General features: G+C 42.7%; 1 protein-coding gene across 2 annotated transcripts in view; it reads left to right on the top strand.

Moving 5' to 3' along the window:
* The window catches only part of tnksa (tankyrase, TRF1-interacting ankyrin-related ADP-ribose polymerase a), a 162,360-nt gene that overhangs the window by 43,138 nt on the left and 95,618 nt on the right, over positions 1 to 23,604 (top strand). For both annotated transcript variants that reach the window (XM_080188601.1, XM_080188600.1), the window contains exon 3: positions 3,263 to 3,358. In XM_080188601.1, coding sequence (XP_080044727.1) covers positions 3,263 to 3,358 — 96 coding nt within the window. The remainder of the gene's footprint in view (positions 1 to 3,262; positions 3,359 to 23,604) is intronic.

Genomic DNA, 23,604 nt, shown 5'->3' with positions numbered 1-23,604 from the left:
TTAATGTACTCCTCTGTCACTCGTTTCGCTCATTTTCTGCTCTCTACTTGTGTTTGGTTCTTTAACTTGCTGCAGTTCTTCCATGCCTGATCTGTTTGTGATTTGATTAAAAGATGTTCTTTATTCAACTTCGGGATTGGATAACTTTTGGAATTTAAAAATTAGCGTGGACAGTTTTTTGAAGAAATTCAGCTCAGTGGTTGTAAATCGTCTTGTTCCCCTCCCCTTCCCCAATACAGATATTTGTTGTAAAGGGGATACTTTTTTTAATAGAAATGGCTAATTTATTAAATACTACAATGTAACATCACATGAAAACGAAAACTTTCCTTCATCTAAGAAGCTTTCCCCTCTTCCTTTGTGAAAACTATCTTACAACAATTCAAAAGTGACAATCTGTTTTACAGAATAAGATTTAGCTATATAACAGTCTTGCTAAAAAGTTAGATGTAACTTAAATGGTGAAGTGATAGGGTGGAAAAGGCTGTTGGTTCATACCAGTATACAAACAATGTGTCCTGTCTGGCTTCTTCCCAACTTTGGTTGCTGGGAAAACAAAGGTAACAACTTGTTTAGTTTGACAGGCTTGAATTTGGTTGTTTGAAAATAATGTAGCCCCTGTTTGCACTCCTTAGTTGCGTTAAAACCAGTTAGTCAAAGAATGTTTGCGTTGCAAATCAAACATTCAATAAGAAAACTGAGTGGCCACCTGACTCTTTGTGAGGAAGACTGAAGTTTGCTTAGCTTTACTGTCCCTGATATAGACAAGTAGGAATGCTATAGTATTTCCACTAATAATTAATATGATTTAAAGTGCCTAATGCACTTCAGGAATGTTGTGGCTTAGCTTTTGGCTTCAGAATCATCTGTTTGGATAAGGTGTGTTGGTCCACCTTGTTGTCTAACAAGGGGCATGCACACGGTGGGTTGTGCGTGGGCTGCTCTTGAAAGTTCGAGAGTAGCCTAGTACTTTGCGTTGTTTGTGTATGCTTAAAACTGGACCAGCAGATGGGCACCACAGCAGCTCAGTGACTATCACTGTCTGCTGTGCAGATACATGGATTTGGGCCAGTGTCTGTGGGAGTTTGCGCATTCTCCCTGTGGTTGCGTGGGTTTCCTCTGGGTGCTCCGGTTTCCTCCCACACCCCAAAGATGTGCTGCTCTTAGGCTGATTGGTGTAACAAATTGTCCCTAAATTATTCTCCCCTTAATCTGGTTCCCAATGGGGGTACCATAAACATAGACATGGGTCAAGGGTGGAGGAGGAGAAACACATTGTTAAGATGGTGGCGCGGGCTCGTTGGGCTGAAAGGCCTGTTTCCCGTGCTCTGTTGTTCTTTGTTCTTTGTTCTTTGATATTAACTTCAGGTTATCTCAGCCAATTGATAAATCCTTTAATTTATGTTAATTACTATTTATTCATTTTTAAATGAATCCCCAAACGCATCCAATTATTTGCAATATTGCTGTTTGTAAATACTGCATGCATGGAATGATCAATTTCTCCACCACCTCACTCTGCAAACTTTTCATCCTCTTGACCATTTACTAAGCTTTTACCACACTATTTTTGTTATTGAACTTGCTTCAGTTTTTAAAAAGAAATATGAAAGGTGCAGTGGCTAGGTAGCAGTTGAAGTGAGAAATGTGAGAAACAAAACTTCCAGGATATAATTAAAGCAAACATGCTGCAAATACAAACAGGCCCAGCTGCATCTGTGAAGAGAAGTGGAGTTAATGTTTCAGGTTGATATGGCCTTTCATCCGAACTGGTCACTAGAAATGTTGTTAGTGCGAGCATGACTTTTGTAAAAATGTATATGGACGATTATGTCTACTGCTGACTTCAGTGTAATAAAACAAAATGAAATTCAATTCAGCATTGAACCATAATTATAAAGGAGACATATAACGACTGCAAAGTTATGTATGCACTGTTTAAAAGTTAGACATTAACCACAAATGGAGGTTTGAGTATTTCTGCAGCTTAAATGGAGCTTGATGTTCAAAGTGGCTGCAATAAAGTTAGCACTATTTCAGCAACAATCAGTTTTGAAATATGCGCATCTGTATGATATCTCATCTATTGATTATATTGAACTTATTTAACTTGTCTGTAAAGAGAAATCTCCTTGAAGGTTGATATATTTTGTACTTCTGTACTTCAGTATTTCGGTGTGGATTTAAAAGAAAATATCAATTAGATTTAGTTGATTGCATTAGATGGATGCAATACAAACCAAGAGATTCAATTATGTATGAATTGCCAGATTCCAGCTGTAGTACTGTGTATTTATTAGTAATTGGAAGGGTATTTCACGTAAGGCCCAAATGATGAAAGCCCAAGTTTGTTCTCTCTGGGTAAAATTAAACTTCTCAGGAATCTTGATGAAGACTCCAAGATTGCAATAAGATATTGAGACTGGGTTATACTGGCTATGCTTCATGACACGTGGCTTTAAGATGACTCGTTAAATACAATAAATTAAGCAACTTTGTCATCTTAATAGTGTAGAATTCAAGTTGGGAAAAGCAAACACGGTTCTGTATAATACCAAAACAAATCACCAACTTGATAGAATTTGTAATGTTTGGTTTTCCAGAATTTAATAAAAATTGTGGACATTTTCCAACTTCAAATCAAACTGTATTCCAAAAACATTATCTGTACTATAATAGTTGGCATTATTGGACTGTGAATGAGATTAAATCCTCAGTTTAGTGTTTTTGAATAGAGATTTGTGTTCAAGTGCCCATTCACTGCATTATTGTAGTAGTATTATTTATGCCAGTTACCATTTAACTAGATAACTGCAGGTTATAAAGAAATTAGCCCACTCATTTTGTTTTGTTGGAATACTTCCAATGTTTTGCCAGATTTGTTTTCATATGCTAGTAAGTTACTCAAGGATCTTAGTCTGTCCATATAATTGCATAAACAATTATATGTTGGATGGTAAAATTAAAGACTGTACATAGTAAAACTGAGAATGTTTTCCGAGTGCCAGCAGGTACATTTGCTACTGGACATGCTGCCTCTGAAAACTCGGACAATGCAGTGTGTCCATGAATGTTTAATATTATCAAGGTCATATCCCAATTGATCATTGTTTGATTTGTTTCTCTGACTACAGTAAGCTTTTGCTGCAGTGCATGTTCGATGCAATATATTACTATTCATTCACAATGCCTAGAAGAGCTTCACCAGTTAGCAGGGTTTGTGTTCCTGAGATGAGATACTGCTTCTGTTTTCCATGTACAGTTCTTCTGCAGCATGGAGCTGACCCCAATATTCGGAACACCGATGGAAAGACAGCTCAAGACTTGGCAGATCCTTCAGCAAAAGCTGTACTGACGGGTAAGATGAGTTTGATTTTTGCCAATCTGTCTTTGCTGCATTTTTGTATTGTCTTTTCTCCCATTGCATCCATTCCCCAAAGAGAGATCTTGCTGCTTTAATTACGTCAGTGTCAACAACTTGAAAGCTATTATCCTATTCTTAGTAACGTACATAGTCAGCAGTAAATATTAATTGCTGTGATCTAATTAGCATGGATTGCTTCTTGAGCAATATAGCATTAGTAAAAACTGCCATTCATTATTCAACACATTTTATTTTCCAGAAGCAAAATATATTCAATCTTTTTTATTCCAATTGTCTAAGACCTTTGCTTTTGAGCTTGATTTTTCGACTAGTGTAAAGCTAATAACCAACACTGAAATGGGGTAGTCCCTTTCAATCCAGTTCTCCAATCTCTGAGATCATAGCTGATCTGTACCTAAACTATATTTATCTACCTTTGATCTGTATTCCTTGATATCTTTGGCTAATAATCCTTTGATTTCTGCCTTGATAATGTCAATTGATTCAGCATCCATAGCTTTTGGTGGTGTGTTCCTGATTTTCACTATATCCATGTGAAAAGATTTCTGATTGCATTTCTGTATGGCTAAGCTCTAATTTTAAGATTATGTCCTTTGCACTGAATCAAGAAGTAGTTTATCAGCCACGCTTTCAAATATCTTTTATCATTTCATTGTCTTGACTCATTTAGCCTTCAACTTTCTAAATTCATCGCTCCTTGAAAGTGGAATCACAGTTGTCAGGGTTGTGAAGAAGGCATTTGGCATGCTTGGTTTCGTTGGTCAGGGCACCGAGTACAGGAGTTAGGACATCTTGTTGAAGTTGTACAAGACTTTAGTCAGGCCTCACTTGGAATATTGTGTACAGTTCTAGTTACCCCATTATAGAAAGGATATTATTAAACGAGAGAGTGCAGAAAGGATTTATTAGGATGCTACCAGGTCTTGATGTTTCAAGTTATAAGGAGAAGCTGGATAGACTGGGACTTTTTTCCCTGGAGTGCAGAAGACTTAGGGGTGATCTAAAAGAGGTCTATAAAATAATGAGTGGCACAGATAAGGAAGATAGTTAACATATTTTCCCAAAGGTAGGGGAGCCTAAAACTGGAGGGCATAGAGGTCTATGGTGAGAAGGGAGAGGTACAAAAGGGTGCAGAGGGGCAATTATTTCACTCAGGGTGGTGAGCACCTGGCACGCTTGGTGTCTTGGAGTCATTTCCTGCTGTGCTGCAGCCCCCCCATGTCGCCCTGCATGCCTATGGTTCCTGCCTCCCACCCCCAGTGTCGTTGTGCTCATGCTGGTGCCCCCCTGCCCATTGCACTGCGTGCCTACAGTTCTCTCCCCCCCCCCCCCCCGTTACCCTCAGCACCTGTGGCTTTGTGATGACCTGCATGCCTGTGGTTCCCCTGTGTTGCCCTGCGCACTGGTGGCCCTCCCCCTGTGTTGCCCAACATGCTGGTGCCCCCCCCCCCCCCCCCCCCCACACCCATTGCCCTGTGTGCTGGTGGCCCACCCATTCCTCCCTGCCAAGGGAGCTGGGGGCTCCCTTGTTGCTCCGCGCACCAAGGGCCCCGCATGTCACCCTGCACCCCGCGCACCGATGACCCTGCCATGTTGCCCCACATGCCAATGGCCCCCTGTGTCGCCTTGCGTGCCAGTGCCCGCAGTGCTGGTGGCCCCCTCGCTTCGCCCCTCATCCTCTGGCAGGCTCTGCTGTTCTTTTGCTGCCTCTGACTATTTTGATTGTTTGATCTCCTTTTTGATCTCGTCCTTTCATGTTCTGACTTTCACCTCCTCCCCTTCAGACTCTCTGCCTGTATTCCCTCTTATAGCTGCACAGATGCTCCACCATCCATCAAGTGCAACACACTTAATTATTGCAATCATGGACATCCTGATAATTAAATGAAGCTTACAGTTGCTGTAGCCCATGAGCTCAGTATTGTATGTTTCCCCACGATACTTAATTCATGGACAAGAGCCAAGCCCCAAGGCTGCTTAAATCCTGGAATTTGATAAGTTGGTGAATGTGCTGCTCTGCGGGATGAGGTTCTGTTGTGCTCTTTTACAAAAAAGATTGGTCCAAGAGCTGGAGACAACTGGTAAGGGAAAGTTGAATGTGGCAATCATCAATTAGGTGTACAGGTAGATAATTGATCAGTAACTGAGAAGGTAGTTCAAACCAGTACTGGGGAGAGATAAGTATTACATTTGTAGCTTCACTAGTTAAACTCCATCTTGTAACTACTGATAATTGTTGACTGATCTAAATTTGTAGCATAATTTTTAAATACAATCAATAAGGATGACGGGGCATGTAACATGGTGCAGCTGTAACATTTGGGGGCTGGTGTATACCTTTGTAATCCAGGGCAACCACATCTGCAAGGCATATCTGCAGCTCAGGGGATTTCAGCTCAGTAGTATATAGCAGGAGTTCAAGTTTAAAGTATTGCAATGCATCAAGGAGGGAGAAGGTGCCTACACCATTTGTTCCAGGAGACAGTGACACCTTTTAGGATAGATACTTAGATTTTGTTCATAGTCAGGGGCAAGAGGGTATGACTAAGAGAGGAAGGTAAAGATATCCAAAAGGTAGGAATGGAGGAACCTCAGCCCTTGCACTTGTCCAGTAATTTTGAGGAAGAATAATTAGGGGGTTAGCCACTGTCCTCTGCAGCCACACTTGAGTCCCAAAGTTTCCAACCTGATTCATTCTAGGCTGAAGGACATCTTTGCGGCTTGAGAGGAACTTGTGGAGGAGAAGGATCCAGTTGTTAAGGCCCCTAGGTGTACCAAAGACATGAGTAAGACTAAGAATGAACTTCTGCTGAGGGAGTATGAGCAGCAAGGGCCTAAATTAAATAGCAGCACCACAAAAATTGTAATAATCTCCAGATTACTATCTGAGCCACAGTTAAATTGCATTGGATAAAGAAGGTCAGAGAGTTGTACGCATGGCTCAAAGATTGGTGCAGGAGAAATGGGTTTCGATTCTTCAATCACTGGCACCAGTACTGGGGAAAGTGGGAGCTATGCCATTATGTTGGCCTTCGTCTGAACTGTGCTACTCAGCATATTAACTAATCATACAGCTGCCAGCGGGAGATTAAGGAACAGATATGTAGGCAGATTTTGGCAAGGTGTAGAAGTAACATTGTTGTGGTGGGAGATTTTAATTTCCCCTGTCCTGACTGAGACTCACTTAGTGCAAGGGGCATGGATGGGGCAGAGTTTGTAAGGAACATCCAGGAGGGCTTGCTGAAACAGTGTGTAGATAATCCAACTAGGGGAGGGGCCATATTGGACCTGGTATTGGGGTATGAGCCCGACCAGGTGGTCAGTGTTTCAGTAGGGAGCAGTTCGGGAACAGTGATCACAATTCAGTAAGCTTTAAGATACTGAAAAATGTACCGGACAAATGTGAGGTAGTGCATTTTGGAAGGTCTGATACAGATAGGAAATATACAGTAAATGACAGAACCCTTAAGAGTATTGATAGGCAAAAGGGTCTGGGAGTAAAGATACACAGGTCACTGAAGGTGGCAATGCCGATGGAGAAGTAGTCAAGAAGGCATACGGCATGCTTGCCTTCATTGGCTGGGGAATTGAGTTTAAAAATTGGCAAGTCATGTTGCAACCTTATAGAATCTTAGTTTGGCCATACTTGGAATATAGAGTTTAATTCTGGTCGCCACACTACCAGAAGGATGTGGAGGCTTTGGAGAAGGTACAGAATAGATTTACCAGGATGTTGCCTGGTATGGAGGGCACTAGCTATGAGGAGAGCTTGTAAAAACTTGGTTTGTTCTCACTTGAGTGATGGAGGTTGAGGGGAGACCTGATAGAAGTCTGCAAGATTGAGAGGTATGGACAGAGTGGATAGTCAGAAGCTTTTTCCCAGGGTGGAAGAGTCAATTATTAGAGGGGCATAGGTTTAAGGTGCAAGGGGCAGGTTTGAAGGAGATGTATGAGGCAGATTTTTTACAGGGAGAGTGGTGGGTGCCTGGAACTCATTGCTGGCGGAGGTAGTGGAACTGGATACAGTAGTGACTTTTAAGGGACGTCTTGACAAGTACGTGAATAGGATGGGAATAGAGGGATATGGTCCCCAGGAGGGTAGGGTGTTTTAGTTAAGTTGGGCAGCATGGTTGTTGCAGGCTTGAAGGGCTGAGGGCCTGTTCCTGTGCTGTAACTTTCTTTATTCTTTATAGAAGGCCTGTAGAGAGGCTTTAAACTAAATAGTTGGGAGGGAGGTTTTACATTTTGGCAAATTTGGAAAGTTAGAGAAATGATACAGGTAATGATAATAAGAGTGGTGGGAAGAGTCAGAATATACAGACAAGAGTACACCAGCAAATAAAAGGCAGAATAAAGAAAAATGATAAGCGATAATTAAGACTCTTTTTGAATGCACGTAGCATTTATAGCAAGGTTAATGAATTGATAACAAATAGAAAGCTGAAACCTCTCTTGCTACCCTGCAAAGAGTGGACAATGGAAATGTCCGTTGACTGTGGGCAGGAATTTACAGTTTCGGGATCAGCGAGGTTGTAAATTCTCGCCCATTGAGTTTTTTTGGGATAGTTTCTTAATGTGTAATGAAGCCAAAGTGATAAATGATCTTTTAGTAAAGGATCCTCTAGGTAAGCATGATCATAACATGACAGAAATACACATTCAGTTTAAAGATGAGAAATGTGGGTCTGAAAGTGCTTTAAGCTTGAATAAAGGCAATTCACAGAATTATGATAAAGTTGGTTAAAGTGGTCTGGGAAAACAGCTTAAAAGTTCAAGCGGTCAAGTAGCAGTGATAGACATTTAAGGAGATATTTCATAACTGTCAACAAAGATGTCTTCCATTGAGAAAGAAAGTTTTTAGGAGAAGGATGTACCATATATGGCTTACCAAGGAAATTAAGGACAGTATATAACTGAAGGAAAATAAGTGCAATGTTGAAAGATAAGAGGTAGACAGGAAGATTGTAAAAGAAAATTATTACACCTTTGTGTCTGATTTTAAAAAAAAAGAAGCTACTGCATACTACATAGTTGGGATGTCTTGTTGAATTTGTACAAGATTTTAGGAGGGCCATACTTGGAATACTGTTTACACTTCTGGTCACCCGATTCTCGAAAAAATATTATGAAACTACACAGAGTGCAGAAAAGATTTATAAGGATGCTCCTGGGACTTGATGGTTTGAATTATAAGGAGAGGCTGTATAGACTGAGACTTTTGTGGAGTGTAGGAGGCTTGGGATGATCTTATAGAGGTCTATAAAATAATGAGGGGCATAGATAAGGTAGATAGTCAACATCTTTTCCCAAAGGTGTGGGAGTCTAATACTAGAGGGCATAGATTTAAGGTGAGAAGGGAGAGATACAAAAGTGTCCAGAGGGGCAATTTTTTCACAGAGGGTGGAGAATGTCTGAAATTAGCTACCAGAGGCAGTAGTGAAGGCGGGAACAATTTTGTCTTTTAAAAAGCATTTAGACAGTTATGTGGGTAAGATGGGTATAGAGGGATAGGGCCAAATGAAGGCAACTGGGACTAGTTTAGTAGCAAAAACTGGGTGGCGTGTATCCCAAGTTGGGCTGAGGATATTGCAATGCATCAAGGAGGGAGAAGGTGCCTGCACAATTTGCTCCAGGAGGCACACTCACCTCTTAGGGTAGGTAATTAGATTTTGTTCATGGTCAGGGGCAGGAGGATATGATTGTAAGAAGGCAGATATGGAGATCCAAAAGATAGCAATCTCTATAATTCTTTAAATCAGTAACATACATAATTTGATACAGCACAGAGGGAGATTATTTTGCTCATATCAGCAGTGGCAGTAGAGGTCTCCAAATAATCACGCTTCCCTGCACTTTCCATAAAGCCTTCTTAAAAAAAAATCTAAAATTTATCCAACTGAAAGTTACAATTGAATGTACTTCCACCACTCCTGGCAGTGTGTTCTCATATCATCTCAGCTCCTTCTCCAATTGCCTTAAATCTGTGTACTCTGCTTATCAACCTTCTGCTACTGGTTACAGTTTCTCTTTAGTTCCTGTCAAAACAGTTTATGATTTTGGACATCTGTCAAATTTGCACTTTTAACTTCTCTGTGCGTAAGAAAACAACTCCAGCTTTTCTAGTCTGTCTCCATAACTAAAGCCTGTCATCCCTGACACGATTTTAGAGATAGGACATATAACTCAGGATTATTGATGGAAGGATGTTGGTTGAAAGATATGATTTTGGATAATATTAAAATCTTTAAGAATGAAGAGTACTTTTTTAAAGAAAAGTAAAAATGTGTTCCTTTACATTTTCTGTTCTGTCCCCTTAGGTGACAGCATTATAATATAGCTTGTTTTCTTAATATGTAAACTAATAATGGAGCTGTTTATGCACTACTTGCACTGCTTTAAACCAAAAATGCAAGTCTTTCATGGAGTTTTCTCATGATCAGAGAAATTTGATTAAGTTTGATTAAGAAAATATGCCATCATACCCATTTGTACAGGAAGTACACCAATCTTACAGTGTGTTGCTTCAGTGTTTTGGTGGCAGTGCTCAGTTAGTCTATGGATACACTTTTGTAATGGATGTTTAGGCTATGTAAAAAGTCTGACAACACCAGGTTTTAGTCCAACCTATTTATTTGATAATATACTCGCAAGCTTTCGAGGGGTTACCCTCTTCGTCAGGTGAATGGAGAGTTCTGGCCTCAGACAGAGCATATAAAGCACAGACAGTTTAGAGATTACTGATTAAAATGCGAATCCTTACACCTAACCTGCTGTTCAAGACCTGAAGTGGCTGATAATGTGAGTGGTAGGAGCACTGATCACAGTTTAAAGAGATGTGTATTGTCTCCAGACAGTACAGTAAGTGAGGTTTTGCAAACCCAGGCAAGTCACGGGGGTTACAGATAGTGCGACATGAACCCAAGATCCCTGTTGAGACCGTCTCAACAGGTCTCAACAGGGATCTTGGGTTCATGTCGCACTATCTGTAACCCCCGTGACTTGCCTGGGTTTGCAAAACCTCACTTACTGTACTGTCTGGAGACAATACACATCTCTTTAAACTGTGATCAGTGCTCCTACCACTCACATTATCAGCCACTTCAGGTCTTGAACAGCAGGTTAGGTGTAAGGATTCGCATTTTAATCAGTAATCTCTAAACTGTCTGTGCTTTATATGCTCTGTCTGAGGCCAGAACTCTCCATTCACCTGACGAAGAGGGTAACCCCTCGAAAGCTTGCGAGTATATTATCAAATAAATAGGTTGGACTAAAACCTGGTGTTGTCAGACTTTTTACTGTGTTTACGCCAGTCCAACGCCGGCATACCCACATCATGTTTAGGCTATGTCAGAGTTAATATTCAGACCCCTAACTCAGTGACTGGTTTATGTCTTGATGGTCACCTCCTGTGTTAAGCATTGTCTGGTGTGGCTCTGGAATGATGGTCTCTACCACATTTGCTGAAAAAGTACAAGATTCACTAGCCTCTGTTTTCGCTGGACCCTCCTGGGTAGATGAACTTTTCCTTCCTGATCATCTCTTCCAGTGCCCTTCCAAACAGTCAACTGTCAGAGGTCGCAGCCATCAGCAATTGTCTCCTAGTTGTCAATGCCTGCCATCTTCATATCTCGCTTGCAGGATTTCTTTCATTGGTGGAATTTGGGAATCATTGGCTTAGCCAATATTTATTGCCCATTCCTAATTGCCATTGTGAGCTGCCTTCGGCTACTGGACACCTGGGCTGAAAGATGGCAGATAGAATTCAACCCGGACAAATGTGAGGTGATGTGATTTGGAAAGTAGATAATGAATGGTAGAGTCCTTAAAAATATTAACGTACAGAGGGACCTAGGCGTGCAGATCCCCAGTACCCTGAAGGTGACAACTCAGGTGAACAAAGTAGTCGAGAAGGCACCTGGCATGTTGGCCTTCACCAGTCGGGTCGTTGAATATAGGAATTGGAAAATCATGTTACAGCTGTATAAGACTTTGGTTAGGCCGCATTTGGAGTATTTTGTACAATTCTGGTTGCCACACTGCTGGAAGGATGCTGATGCATAGAAGAGATTTACCAGCATGTTGCCTGGTTTGGAGGGTATGGACTGTGAAGAAATTTGGATTGTTTTCATTGGAGCATTGCAGGATGAGGGAGCTGATAGAGGTTTACAAGATTATGACAGGCTTAGATAGAGTGGATAGGTAGAGTCTTTTTCACAGTCTAAAAGATAATTACCCAGGGCATAGTTTAAAATGAAGGGGGAGAGTTTAAACGGGATGTAAGGGACAAGTTTTTCACGCAGAGAGTAGCGAATGCCTAGAACGCGCTGCTGGAGGAGGTGGTGGAAGCAGAGCCTATAACAACATCCAAGAGGCATCTGGATAGATACATGAATAGGCAGGTAAAAGAGGGTTATGGACCATGTAGAGGCAAGAAAATATTAGATTAGAGAGGCATCTGTGTCAGCACAGACTTAATGAAGGGCTTGTTCATGTAACCAAAAGAGAAAGTGCCAGAAAATCTCAGCAGGTCTGGCAGCATTTGTAATGAGAGAAAAGAGCTGACGTTTTGAGTCTAGATGATCCTTTGTCAAAGCTTTGACCGACTGAGATTTTCCAGCATTTTCTCTTCTGGTTTCAGAATCCGGTATCTGCAGTAATTTGCTTTTATTTTCCCCTCTTCCTGTGCTGTTCCATTCTTGGTCCTTGAACTGCTGCAGTCACTGCGTTGCAGGTATGTGCACAGTGCTGTTAGGAAGGGAGTGCTAGGATTTAGACCCAGTGACATTGAAGGAATGGCAGAATTATTTCCAAGTCAGAGTAGTGTTCCCATATGTCTGCTACCCTTGTCGTAGGTGGTTGTGGTCATGGGTTTGTAAAACGCTGCCTGAGGAATTTTGGTGAGTTCCTGTGGTGCATCTTGTAGATGGTACACTGCTACGACTGTTCATCAGTGGCAGAGGGAATAAATGTTGTGGGAGGGGTGCAATCAAGAGGGCTGCTTTGTCCTGAATTATGTCAAGTTTCTTGGGTGGTGTTGGAGCTGCATTCATCCAGTCAAGTAGAGAAGTGGAAAATATTCCATTGCACAGCTGACTTATGCCTTGTAGTTGGTGGATGGACTTTGGGGCATCGTGAGGTAAGTTACTCACCGTTGAATTCCGACCTAGCCTCTGACCTGCCCTTGTAGCCACTGTATTTATATGGCTAGTCCAGTTTGTTTTCTGGTCAGTGGTAACTCCCAGAATGTTGATAGCGGGGGATTCAGCAATGGTAATGAAATTAAATGTCGAGGGCAATGATTGCTTCTTGTTGGAGATGATCATTGCCGGGCACCTGTGTGATCTGAATGTTACTTGTCAGCCCAAGTCTTGTTGTATTTGGATATGGGCTGCTTCTGTATCTGAGCTGTCATGTTGTGCAAACGCCAGTATTCTTTTAATGGAGAAATAGATGCTCAGGTGGTTGTGACGCATTGGCCTGTTCACCATATGGAAAGTTCTTGGTATGCAGCCATCATCCTTCCCCGAATGTGGGCAATCCAGCGTAGACATCAGCTAAAAATAAGTTTGTAACGTTTAATAGGTCTAGGTATGGACAGAATTGGAGTTGAGGCAGAGTTTGAGAGCACTATAATGGGGTCGTGGGTGTTTGATAGCATAAGGATATTTTTATATCTGGCATAACTATGAAAGAACTTAGATTTTCCAGAATTGTGAAAAGGAAACTGGTAAAGCAAGTAGAATTGGGAGGTGGATTCCTGTGTCTGCCTGTCATTGAGCCAAGTATTGTTTGCTGGAGCAGGCGAGTGAAGGAGCAGAGAGTCAGGTAAGAAATTACCTGTTTAAAACCTGTTTAAATAAGTTTAAAGCATTTTTGCGGGCTTTTTAGTGTGTAGTAAGAACTTACCTTGTAGAACTGTTTAAATTATTTAAAAGCATTTTTGCGGGCTTTTTGCGTTTACCGCTTTAAGAATTCAAAGGGAGTGGATAGCAGGGATTTTGTGGGTAAGCAGGCTTTTAAACAGTGCCAGGTTTAAAAGGAGGCCTGGTGTAGACAGCGGGCAGCGTCGGAGCGGGCAGTGGAGTGAGAGGGAAGCAGAGTGAGCTATTAGGGCTTAGGAACAAAGGGCTTTGGAGAAAAGGGCCAGGTAAGTTTGCGTTGACACTGCAATATTACTACAGGGAATAATGGAGGGGCATGTGATGTGCTGTTTCTGCATGATGTGGGAGCTGGTGGACCCCAGGGTCCTTCCATGTGACCATGTCTGCAGTAAGTGCTGGTTGCTGGAGGAGCTCCAGCTCAAGGTAGATGAGCTGGCCTCTGAGCTACAGACACTGAGGCTCATCAGGGGGAGAGAGGGTGCCATTGACAATGGGGTGCAAGCTAACTCTAAGGGTCAGGAACAGGAGGGGGCTGCTGAGAGGAGGAAGGAGGGTGGGGACCAAATGCCTCAGCCTCTCAATCTGCATAACAGGTTTGAGGTTCTTGCTTCCAGTGTGGACGAGAACGAGGGCTGTGAGCTTGGTGAGCAAACTGCACACGGTACAGCAATGCAGACACAGGACTTAGACAAAGAGAAGGTGAAAAGGAACGTAGTAGTAATTGGGGATAGTGTGGTTAAGGGTATTGACACTGTCCTTTGTCACAGTGACAAAGTGCACAGAAGGGTGTGTTGTCTGCCTGGTGCTCAGGTCCAGGATGTCACATCTGGGCTGCAGAGGAACCTGGAGTGGGAGGGTGAGAATCCAGCCGTTGTAGTACATGTGGGTGCCAACGACATAGGCAAAATGTGAACTGAGGATCTGGTGAGGGAGTATGAGAAGCTGGGAATGGAATTAAAAAGTAGAACCGACAAGGTGGTTATCTCCGGACTACTGCCTGAACCGAGTACAGACGGGCGTAGGGTTGATAAGATTAAGGAAGTGAATGGGTGGCTCAGGGATTGGCATCAGTATTGGGGTAGGTGGGACCTGTTGAGCTGGGATGGGGTTGGTCTGAACCGTGCTGGGACCAGAGTCCTGGCTGATCGTGTAAGTAGGACTGTAGGGCTTTAAACTAATTGGGAGTTGGGGGGGTGGGGGGTAGGTGACATTACGGGGCCTAAAGGAGAGGGTGCAGGTAAGGGAGGAGGCCAAGGATGTCCCAATAATAAAGGGAGTAGGGGGCGTGAGTATGGTTGGTGGCGTTCTGGCAAATAGGGTACAGGTGAAGGCTGGGATGAAGGCACTTTATCTGAATGCACGAAGCATTCAGAATAAAGTGAATGAGCTGGTGGCGCAGATCAGCACAAATGGATATGATCTGGTGGCCATTACAGAGACGTGGCTGCAAGGTGACAGGGGCTGGGAGCTGAATGTCCAGGGGTATCAAGTGTTTAGGAAGGATAGGCGGGAGGAAAAAGTGGGGGGCGTAGCTCTGCTGATTAAGGATAGCATCAGGGTGGTAGCAAGGGATGATATAGGAACCAAAGAGCAGAAAGTGGAATCGTTGTGGGTGGAGATTAGGAACAGCAAAGGGAGGAAGACGCTGGTGGGTGTCATTTATAGGCCCCCAAATAATGATCTGGAGGTGGGGCGGGCTGTTAACGCGCAAATAAATGCGGTGTGCAGGAATGGGACGGCGATAATTATGGGGGATTTCAATCTACATATAGATTGGTCGACCCATGTTGGATGCGGTGGGCTTGAGGAGGAGTTCTTGGAATGCTGCCGGGATAGTTTCCTTGAACAGTGTGTGTGGGGGCCGACGAGGGAGCGAGCTATCTTGGATCTGGTGTTATGTAATGAGGCGGGTGGAATTAGGAACCTTGTGGTGAAGGATCCTCTTGGGGAGAGTGATCCTTGTATGGTGGAGTTTCTGATGCAGATGGAGGAGGAGAAAGTGGGTTCCCGGACATGTGTCCTTTGTTTGAACAGAGGGGGAGTACGGTAGGATGAGAGAGGAATTGGCGAATGTTGATTCGGGGAGTGCGTTGGAAGGTAGGTCTGCTGAGGAGCAGTGGAGGATCTTTAAGGAGATCTTTCTTGGTGCTCAGCAGAAATTTATTCCGATGGTTAAAATGGATCGTAGGAGGAGAGATAATCAGCCGTGGATAACGAAGGAGGTGAAGGAAAGTGTTAAATTAAAAGCAGATGCGTTTAGAGTAGCTAAGAATAGTGGGCGAGAAGAACATATAGAACATAGAACATAGAACATAACAGCGCGGAACAGGCCCTTCGGCCCACAATGTTGCGCCGACCAGTCTTATTTTAAAAAAAAACATTGACCCACTAATCTAAACCACTCCTTTTTCGTCCATAAACCTATCCACCAATCTCTTAAACGCCCCCAAACTAGGCGCATTTACAACTGCAGCAGTTGTAAATGCGCCTAGAGGATTGGGAGAGGTTTAAATGTCAACAAAGAATGACAAAGAAGTTGGTAAAGAAGGGTAGGAGAAACTGTGAAGCTGGGCTAGCACTTAATATAAAAAAGGATAGCAAGAGTTTTTATAAATACATAAAAAGGAAGAGGTTGGCTAGGGTGAATGTTGGATCCTTAGAGGATGAGAGGGGGGACTTAGTGGTAGGGGATGGGGAAGTGGCTGATGCCTTGAATAACTTTTTTGTTTCGGTCTTCACGGAGGAGGACGTGAATAATTTGCCGGGTGTGAGCGATGGAAAGATGGTAGGAGTGGAGGGCCTGAATGACATTATTGTTACTAGAGAGGCGGTGCTCGACAGACTGGAGGGACTGATTGTGGATAAGTCCCCCAGGACCGGATGGAATGCATCCAAGGGTTCTGAAAGAAATGGCGGAGGTGATAGTGGATGCCTTGGTGATTATTTTCCAAACGTCGCTGGATTCCGGGGAAGTGCCGGAAGATTGGAAAACGGCTAATGTTACGCCGTTGTTTAAGAAGGGTGGCCGGCAAAAGGCAGGGAATTATAGGCCGGTTAGTTTAACATCTGTTGTAGGTAAAATGTTAGAATCCGTGATCAAGGAGAAAATAGCGAGGCATCTTGAGGAGAATTGATTGGTAGAGCAGACGCAGCACGGTTTCGTTAAGGGGAAGTCATGTCTGACGAATTTATTGGAGTTCTGTGAGGATGTGTCTAGGGCAGTGGATAGAGTCTCCTCTATCCACTGCCCTAGACACATCCGCAGCCGGTGGATGTGGTCTTTCTTGATTTTCAGAAGGCGTTTGACAAGGTGCCTCACGAGGTTATTACAGAAGGTCAGGGGGCATGGAGTTGGGGGTAGGGTGTTAGAGTGGATAGAGGATTGGCTGTCAAATAGCAGGCAGAGAGTGGGGATCAATGGGTGCTATTCGGATTGGTGGTTGGTGACTAGTGGAGTGCCCCAGGGGTCGGTGCTGGGGCCTCAGCTATTTACCATTTATATAGATGATCTGGAGGAGGGAACCGAGTGTGTGGTGTCGAAATTTGCTGATGACACCAAGATTGGTGGAACGGCAAATTGTGCAGAGGGTGTGGAGAGTCTGCAGAAGGATCTAGATAGGCTGGGCGAATGGGCCAGGAACTGGCAAATGGAATTTAATGTTGGCAAATGTGTGGTTGTCCACTTTGGTAGGAATAATGGTAGGAAGGACTATTACGCGGCAAAAAACCGCAGCATGAGACGGTGCAGAGGGACCTCGGGGTCCTTGTGCATGAGTCGCAAAAACCCAGCCTGCAGGTGCAGCAGGTGGTCAGGAAGGCAAATGGGATGCTGGCCTTCGTAGCGAGGGGGATTGAATATAAAAGTAGGGAGGTCTTGCTGCAGCTGTATAGGGCACTGGTGAGGCCGCAGCTGGAGTACTGTGTGCAGTTTTGGTCGCCGCACTTGCGCAAGGATATTTTGGCCTTGGAGGGAGTGCAAAGGAGGTTTACTAGGCTGATTCCGAAGTTGAGGGGGTTGAACTATGAGGAGAGGCTGAATTAACTAGGCTTGTACTTGTTAGAGTTTAGAAGAATGAGGGGAGATCTCATTGAGACGTATAAGATGATGAATGGGATGGATAGGGTAGAGGTGGAGAGGCTCTTCCCGCTCAGAAAGGACAGTAGGACTAGAGGGCACAGCCTCAAGATAAAGGGGGGGGCGGTTTAGAACGGAGTTGAGAAGGAACTTTTTCACTCAGAGGGTGGTGAATCTCTGGAATTCTCTGCCCGTTGAAGTGGTGGAGGCTGCCTCGCTAAATATTTTTAAGACGCGGGTTGATAGGTTTTTGACAGGCAAGGGGATTAAGGGTTATGGGGAGAGGGCGGGAATGTGGAACTGAGCCACGACAGATCAGCCATGATCTTATTGAATGGCGGGGCAGGCTCGAAGGGCTAGATGGCCTACTCCTGCTCCTATTTCTTATGTTCAAGTATGTGGATCTGATGACACTGAGATGGGATGGCCCTGACTTGGCAGCACTAATATGGAATTTGCTGACATCAGGTATAAATTTGATGTTTGATTCCATTGATTCTTGAAATCTGTATCTGCCTCTCCCATCCTTCCCTCCACCCGTCTGTCCCTGAATATCTATTTTGCAGGTGACTTTGATTAGAAATTCAGTTGATTTTTTTTAAAGAGAAGGTAATTAAGATGAGGAAGATGCTGTTCATCTTTGGCAGCTTAGTACATTCGTATTGTAGAGCATTCAGAAGCAATTAAAGTTGGAACAGATGCGTAATCAGTAAAGTTTGCCATGCTTTTCCTTTCTCTGCCTCGATCAATTATCCCAATATTTTAAACACATTTTACCTGCATAAAGCTTTTGAAATTTGCTTTTCCTCAGATAATTTGAAAATAATTAAATGTATTTTGTTATGCAGTGAAGCATTCCTAATAGTTAGCTAGTTTCACTGATACTGATGAATCTTAGGAACTGTATTTCCTGCAGATGTGAAGACTACAAGCCGTTCTTTCAGTTAACAGGCACCACTCTGGCCAAAAATACAAATCCAGATTTGTGTAGCTGAGACCTTCAAGGAAAGAAATGAATAATGGTATTAAAAGATGAGACAGTTCTGTTGATAATCTAAATCAGAAGTAGTTTGAAAGATTTCTGTTAAAAGCTTATTTGAAACTTTAGCTGAGAAGAAAAAACAGTAAATAAAATTTTAAGAAAGCATTGAGAGATTTGATCATCATCAAAGTGTGACTATTAGATTTGCACCTCAATCAAAAACCTGAACAATGCTACACAATCTATTGTCAGCATACCATAGCAGCTGTGTACTATTTGCTGGATGCACTGAAGCAACATGCAAAGCTTCATGAGCAGCACCTATCAAACATGCATTCTTGTTTCTGTGAAAGAACTTTCTTTTAACTTGATACTAACTCTTACCTCATTTGTTGGTCATGGCTGCTTAACATGTGTGATAAATGTCAGGTTGATAATTCAAATGAGAACCAGGCTGAATATAGGAAGTTCAGAAGGGGAGTGAAAAAAAGAATGAGAAGCATAAGCAGAGTGTATGAGAAGAAACCGGCAGCTATATAAGGGAATCCCCTTCTATAGCAAATAAATAGTGAAAGAAGTGGGGCCAATTTGGGACCAAAATGAGGATTTACACGGTAAGGCAAATGGTATGGCTGAGATACTGAATGAGTACTTTGCATCTGTCTTTACAAAGGAAATAGATGCTGCCAGACATGGTGAAGAGACACTAGGCCAAACTATGAAGAAATAGTAAGATTGGCTGTACTTAGAGTTTAAGTCACCAGGATCGAATCAGAAACAACTTATGGTTATTGTGGAAAGTAAGGATGAAAACTGGGAAAGTATTGTCCATGATCTTCCAGTGCTACTTCAATACAACTGGAACTGGAAGAGATTGGAGAGGCATTGAACCAATGTGGAACCGGAAGAGATTGGAGAGGCATTGAACCAATATTTCTCTTCGGTATTCATGCAGGGAGACATAAATGTAGCTGTGGAGAACACTGGGTTACAGGGTTGTAAAGTGGATAGTATTGCAGTTGACAAGGACGATGTGCTAGATATTCTTGAGGGTTTGAAAATAGATAAGTCCCCTGGCCCGGTCGGGATTTACCCTAGGATTCTCTGGGAGGCAAGAGAGGCGATTGCAGAGCCTCTGGCTCTGATCTTCAGGTTGTCGTTGGTCACAGGTATAGTGCCAGAAGATTGGAGGATAGCGAATGTTGTCCCATTGTTTAAGAAGGGGAACAGAGACTTCCCTGGGAATTATAGACCGGTGAGTCTTACTTCTGTTGTGGGCAGGGTTTTAGAAAAAATTATTAGGGATAGGATTTATAGTTCATTAGAGAGTAATGAATTGATTGGAGATAGTCAGCATGGTTTTGTGGAGGGTAGGTCGTGCCTTACTAACCTTATTGAGTTTTTTGAGAAAGTGACCAAAGAGGTGGATGGGGGTAAGGCAGTTGACGTATATATGGACTTTAGTAAGGTGTTTGATAAGGTTCACCATGGAAGGCTTCTGCAGAAATTGCAGATGTATGTGATTGAGGGTGATTTAGTTAATTGGATCAGGAATTGGCTAGCAGATAGGAGACAGAGGGTGGTGGTTGATGGTAAGTATTCGTCATGGAGTTCGGCTACAAGTGGTGTGCCTCAGGGATCTGTTTTGGGGCCACTGCTGTTTGTAATTTTTATAAGTGATCTGGATGAGGGTATAGTTGGGTGGATTAGTAAATTTGCTGATGACACCAAAGTCGGAGGTGTGGTAGATAGTGAGGAGGGGTGTCATAGTTTACAGAGAGACTTGGACAAGTTGCAGAGCTGGGCTGAGAGGTGGCGGATGGAGTTTAATGCGGAAAAGTGTGAGGTAATTCACTTTGGCAGGAATAACTGATGTGTAGCGTATAGGGCTAATGGTAGGACTCTGAATAGTGTTGATGAACAGAGGGATCTAGGTGTATGTGTACATAGATCCCTGAAAGTTGGGAATCAAGTAGATAAGGTTGTTAGGAAGGCATACGGTGTGTTGGCGTTTATTGGTAGGGGGATTGAATTTAGGAGCCGCAGCGTCATGTTGTAACTACAAAACTCTGGTGCGGCCGCACTTGGAGTATTGTATGCAGTTCTGGTCCCCACATTATAGGAAGGATGTGGAGGCATTGGAGGGGGTGCAGAGGAGGTTTACCAGGATGTTGCCTGGTATGGAGGGGAGGTCCTATGAGGAGAGACTGAGAGATTTGAGGTTGTTTTCGTTAGAAAGAAGGCGGCTATGAGGGGACCTTATTGAAACATACAAGATGATCAGAGGTTTAGATAGGGTGGACAGTGATAGCCTTTTTCCTCGGATGGAGAAAGCTAGCACGAGGGGGCATAGCTTTAAATTAAGGGGTGGTAGTTATAGGACGGATGTCAGAGGTAGGTTCTTTACCCAGAGGGTGGTGAGGGATTGGAATGCCCTGCCCGCTGCAGTTGTAAATGCGCCTAGTTTGGGGGCGTTTAAGAGATCCGTGGATAGGTTTATGGATGGAAAGGGATTGGTTTAGGTTAGAGGGTCATTGCTTTTTAATTGGTCGGCGCAACATCGTGGGCCGAAGGGCCTGTTCTGCGCTGTTATGTTCTATACAAGGCAATGCCAGATTCATACCAGATCACTGGAGAATTGCAAAAGTTATATCCTTGTTCAAAAAGGGATGAGTCTACCAACTGTAGGCCAGCCAGTTTAACCTCAATGGTGGTAAAACATTTAGACCCTACAATCTGTGTCAAAATTAATTGAACAAATGAGGATTAATTAAGAAAAGTCAGCATAGATTTAAGAGCAAATCATGTTTAACTAATTTAAATTTTTGGATGACTTAGAGCAGTAATGAGGATGATGTATTTGATGTGGTGTATATGGACTTCCCAAAGTTTAATCTCATAGGGTGAAGGAGTTGTGGCAGCATGGATAGTAAGTTGGCTGAGTGACAGGAAACAGTGTACTGGTGAACCGTTGCTTTTTCGGATTGGCAGAAGGTATATCGTGGGATTTGTGAGGAGTCAGCATTCAGACCAATGCTTTACTTGATCCATGTTTAAAATGTCTTAGACTTGGGCACGCAGTGCATAATTTCAAACTTTGCAGATGACACAAAACTTGGAGATATGGTGAATAGCGACAAGATTAGTGATAGATATCAAGTGGAAATAATCAGGCTTATGCAATACCCGGACAAGTGGTTGAGGAAATTTAATAGAGAAGTTGACACTAAGGGATGCATTTTGGCCTGAAAAATGAGGAGAGACATTATCAAATGAAGGACACTATTCTTAAAAAGGGGTGCAGGAGCAGAGAGACTGAGAAAGTGGTTGCTAAAGTGGTTAATAAGGCATGTGGGATCTTGGGCTTTATTTATAGAGGTACTGAGTACAAAAACAAGGCAGTTATGGCCAACCATTCTAAAACATTGGTTTCGCTTCAGTTGGATATTGTGTCCAATTCTAGGCAGCATACTTAAAGAAGGATATGAAGGCATTAGAGAGGGTGCAGATAATATTTGTGATTGGATCCAGAAATGAGTGACTAGTTACGAGAATAGATTGGAGAATCTGGGACTGTTCTCTTTGAGGAATAAAAGGACATTTAAAAGACATGCTCAAAGTCATGAGGGTTCCAAACAGAGTAAGTAAGTTGAACCTGTATCTATTAGAGGAACGGTTAAGAATAAGAGGATACCGATTTAAAAAGTAAATGGCAAAAGAACCAAGACAACATGAGGAAATGCCCTTTTAAGCAGCAAGTAGTTGGGGTCTGCAATACACTGGCTGAGAGTGGAGTGGGGGCACAAAATGTTGCTTTCAAAAGGAAATTGGATAATTATTCAAAGAGAAAATATTTGCATAGTAATAGAAAAATTATAGTGAAGTGGGAGCAGCTACTTTGCTTTTGCAGAAAACCAGCATGGACATGACTGGCTTGAGTACAGAGTCAGAGATGCTCCAGCATGATGTGAGCAGACTGAGTTAGTGAGCATATGCATAGCACATGCAATATAATGTGGATAAATCTGAGGTTATCCACTTCAGTAGCAATAATAGGAAGACAGATTATTATCTGAATGGGTGTAATTTGACAGAGGTAAATACTCAGTGAGATGTTGGTGTCCTTGTGCACCAGTCACTGGATGCAAGTGCGTGGGTACAGCAGTTTTTAAAGAAGGCAAATGGTATGTTGGTATCAAAGTGAGAGGATTTGGCTATAGGAAAAGAGATTACAATTGTACAGGGCATTGGTGAGACCACACCTGGAGAATTGTGTGCAGTTTTGGTGTCCTTATCTAAGGAAGGATGTCCTTGCTATAGAAGGAATATAGCAAAGGTTTACAGGCTGATTCCTGGGATGGTAGGTCTGTCATATGAGGAGAGACTAAGTTGGTTAGAATTATATTCATTAGAGTTTAGATTTCATAGAAACTTAAAATTCTAACAGGATTAGACAGGATAGATTCAGAAGAATATTCTTGATGGGAGGAGTTTTGAACGAGAGGTCATGGTTTGAGGATAAGGGGTAAACCTTCGAGGACTGAAGTGGGAGATTTCTTCATCCAAAGATTGGTGAATCTGTGGAATTCACTGCTACAGAAAGTAGTTGAGGCTAAAATGTGTGATTTCAAGAAGAAATGAGATATAGCTCTTGGTGTTAAAGGGATCAAGGGATATGAGGCACAAACGGGATCAGGATATTGAATTCAACGATTAGCCATGACCAAAATGAATGGAGGAGCAAGCTGATAGGGCCGAATGGCCTACTCCTACTTTGTGTTTCTGGGTGGCTTCCTCCTATGTTGGAACCATTTTATGATTCTATGACTATACAAGTTGGGTATGTACAGGTTTTGCTTAATATTTTAAGTCCAGCCCATTGTTTATCTGTAAGCTCACTCATGAGCAATTCATTCCTGTTACGGTGGTCAATTTATTTCACATTCTTTTGAATTGCAGCTTAATTAAGCTTAAAACCTATTTTTATGACTCTTTCCTTTTTTAATCTAGTAACCAATTCAATCATCTGCTTACTATTTGCAAATTGCTCTCTTACCATCAGATGACCGACTCATTTGGGTTTGTTACTGTTCACTAAATTCCGTGCATACTGTTGCTTGTTGGTTCTAAAACATATTGTTCTACTGAACTGTTCCAGTCTATGTGGAAATTAAAATTTCCCTTTATAACTACTTTGTCTTTGTATCAGGGAAGCCAACCAAGTGAGTTAGTGTCCTTGATCTGATGGCCAAAGCATGTTTAAGGCCAGAGGGGCTGATTA

This window comes from Carcharhinus amblyrhynchos, chromosome 5, assembly GCF_965287045.1.
Source record: "Carcharhinus amblyrhynchos chromosome 5, sCarAmb.v2.hapA, whole genome shotgun sequence".
Taxonomy (NCBI): Eukaryota; Metazoa; Chordata; class Chondrichthyes; order Carcharhiniformes; family Carcharhinidae; genus Carcharhinus; species Carcharhinus amblyrhynchos.
Note: the sequence above shows the minus strand (reverse complement) of the source record. Positions and strands in the feature narration are given on the sequence as shown.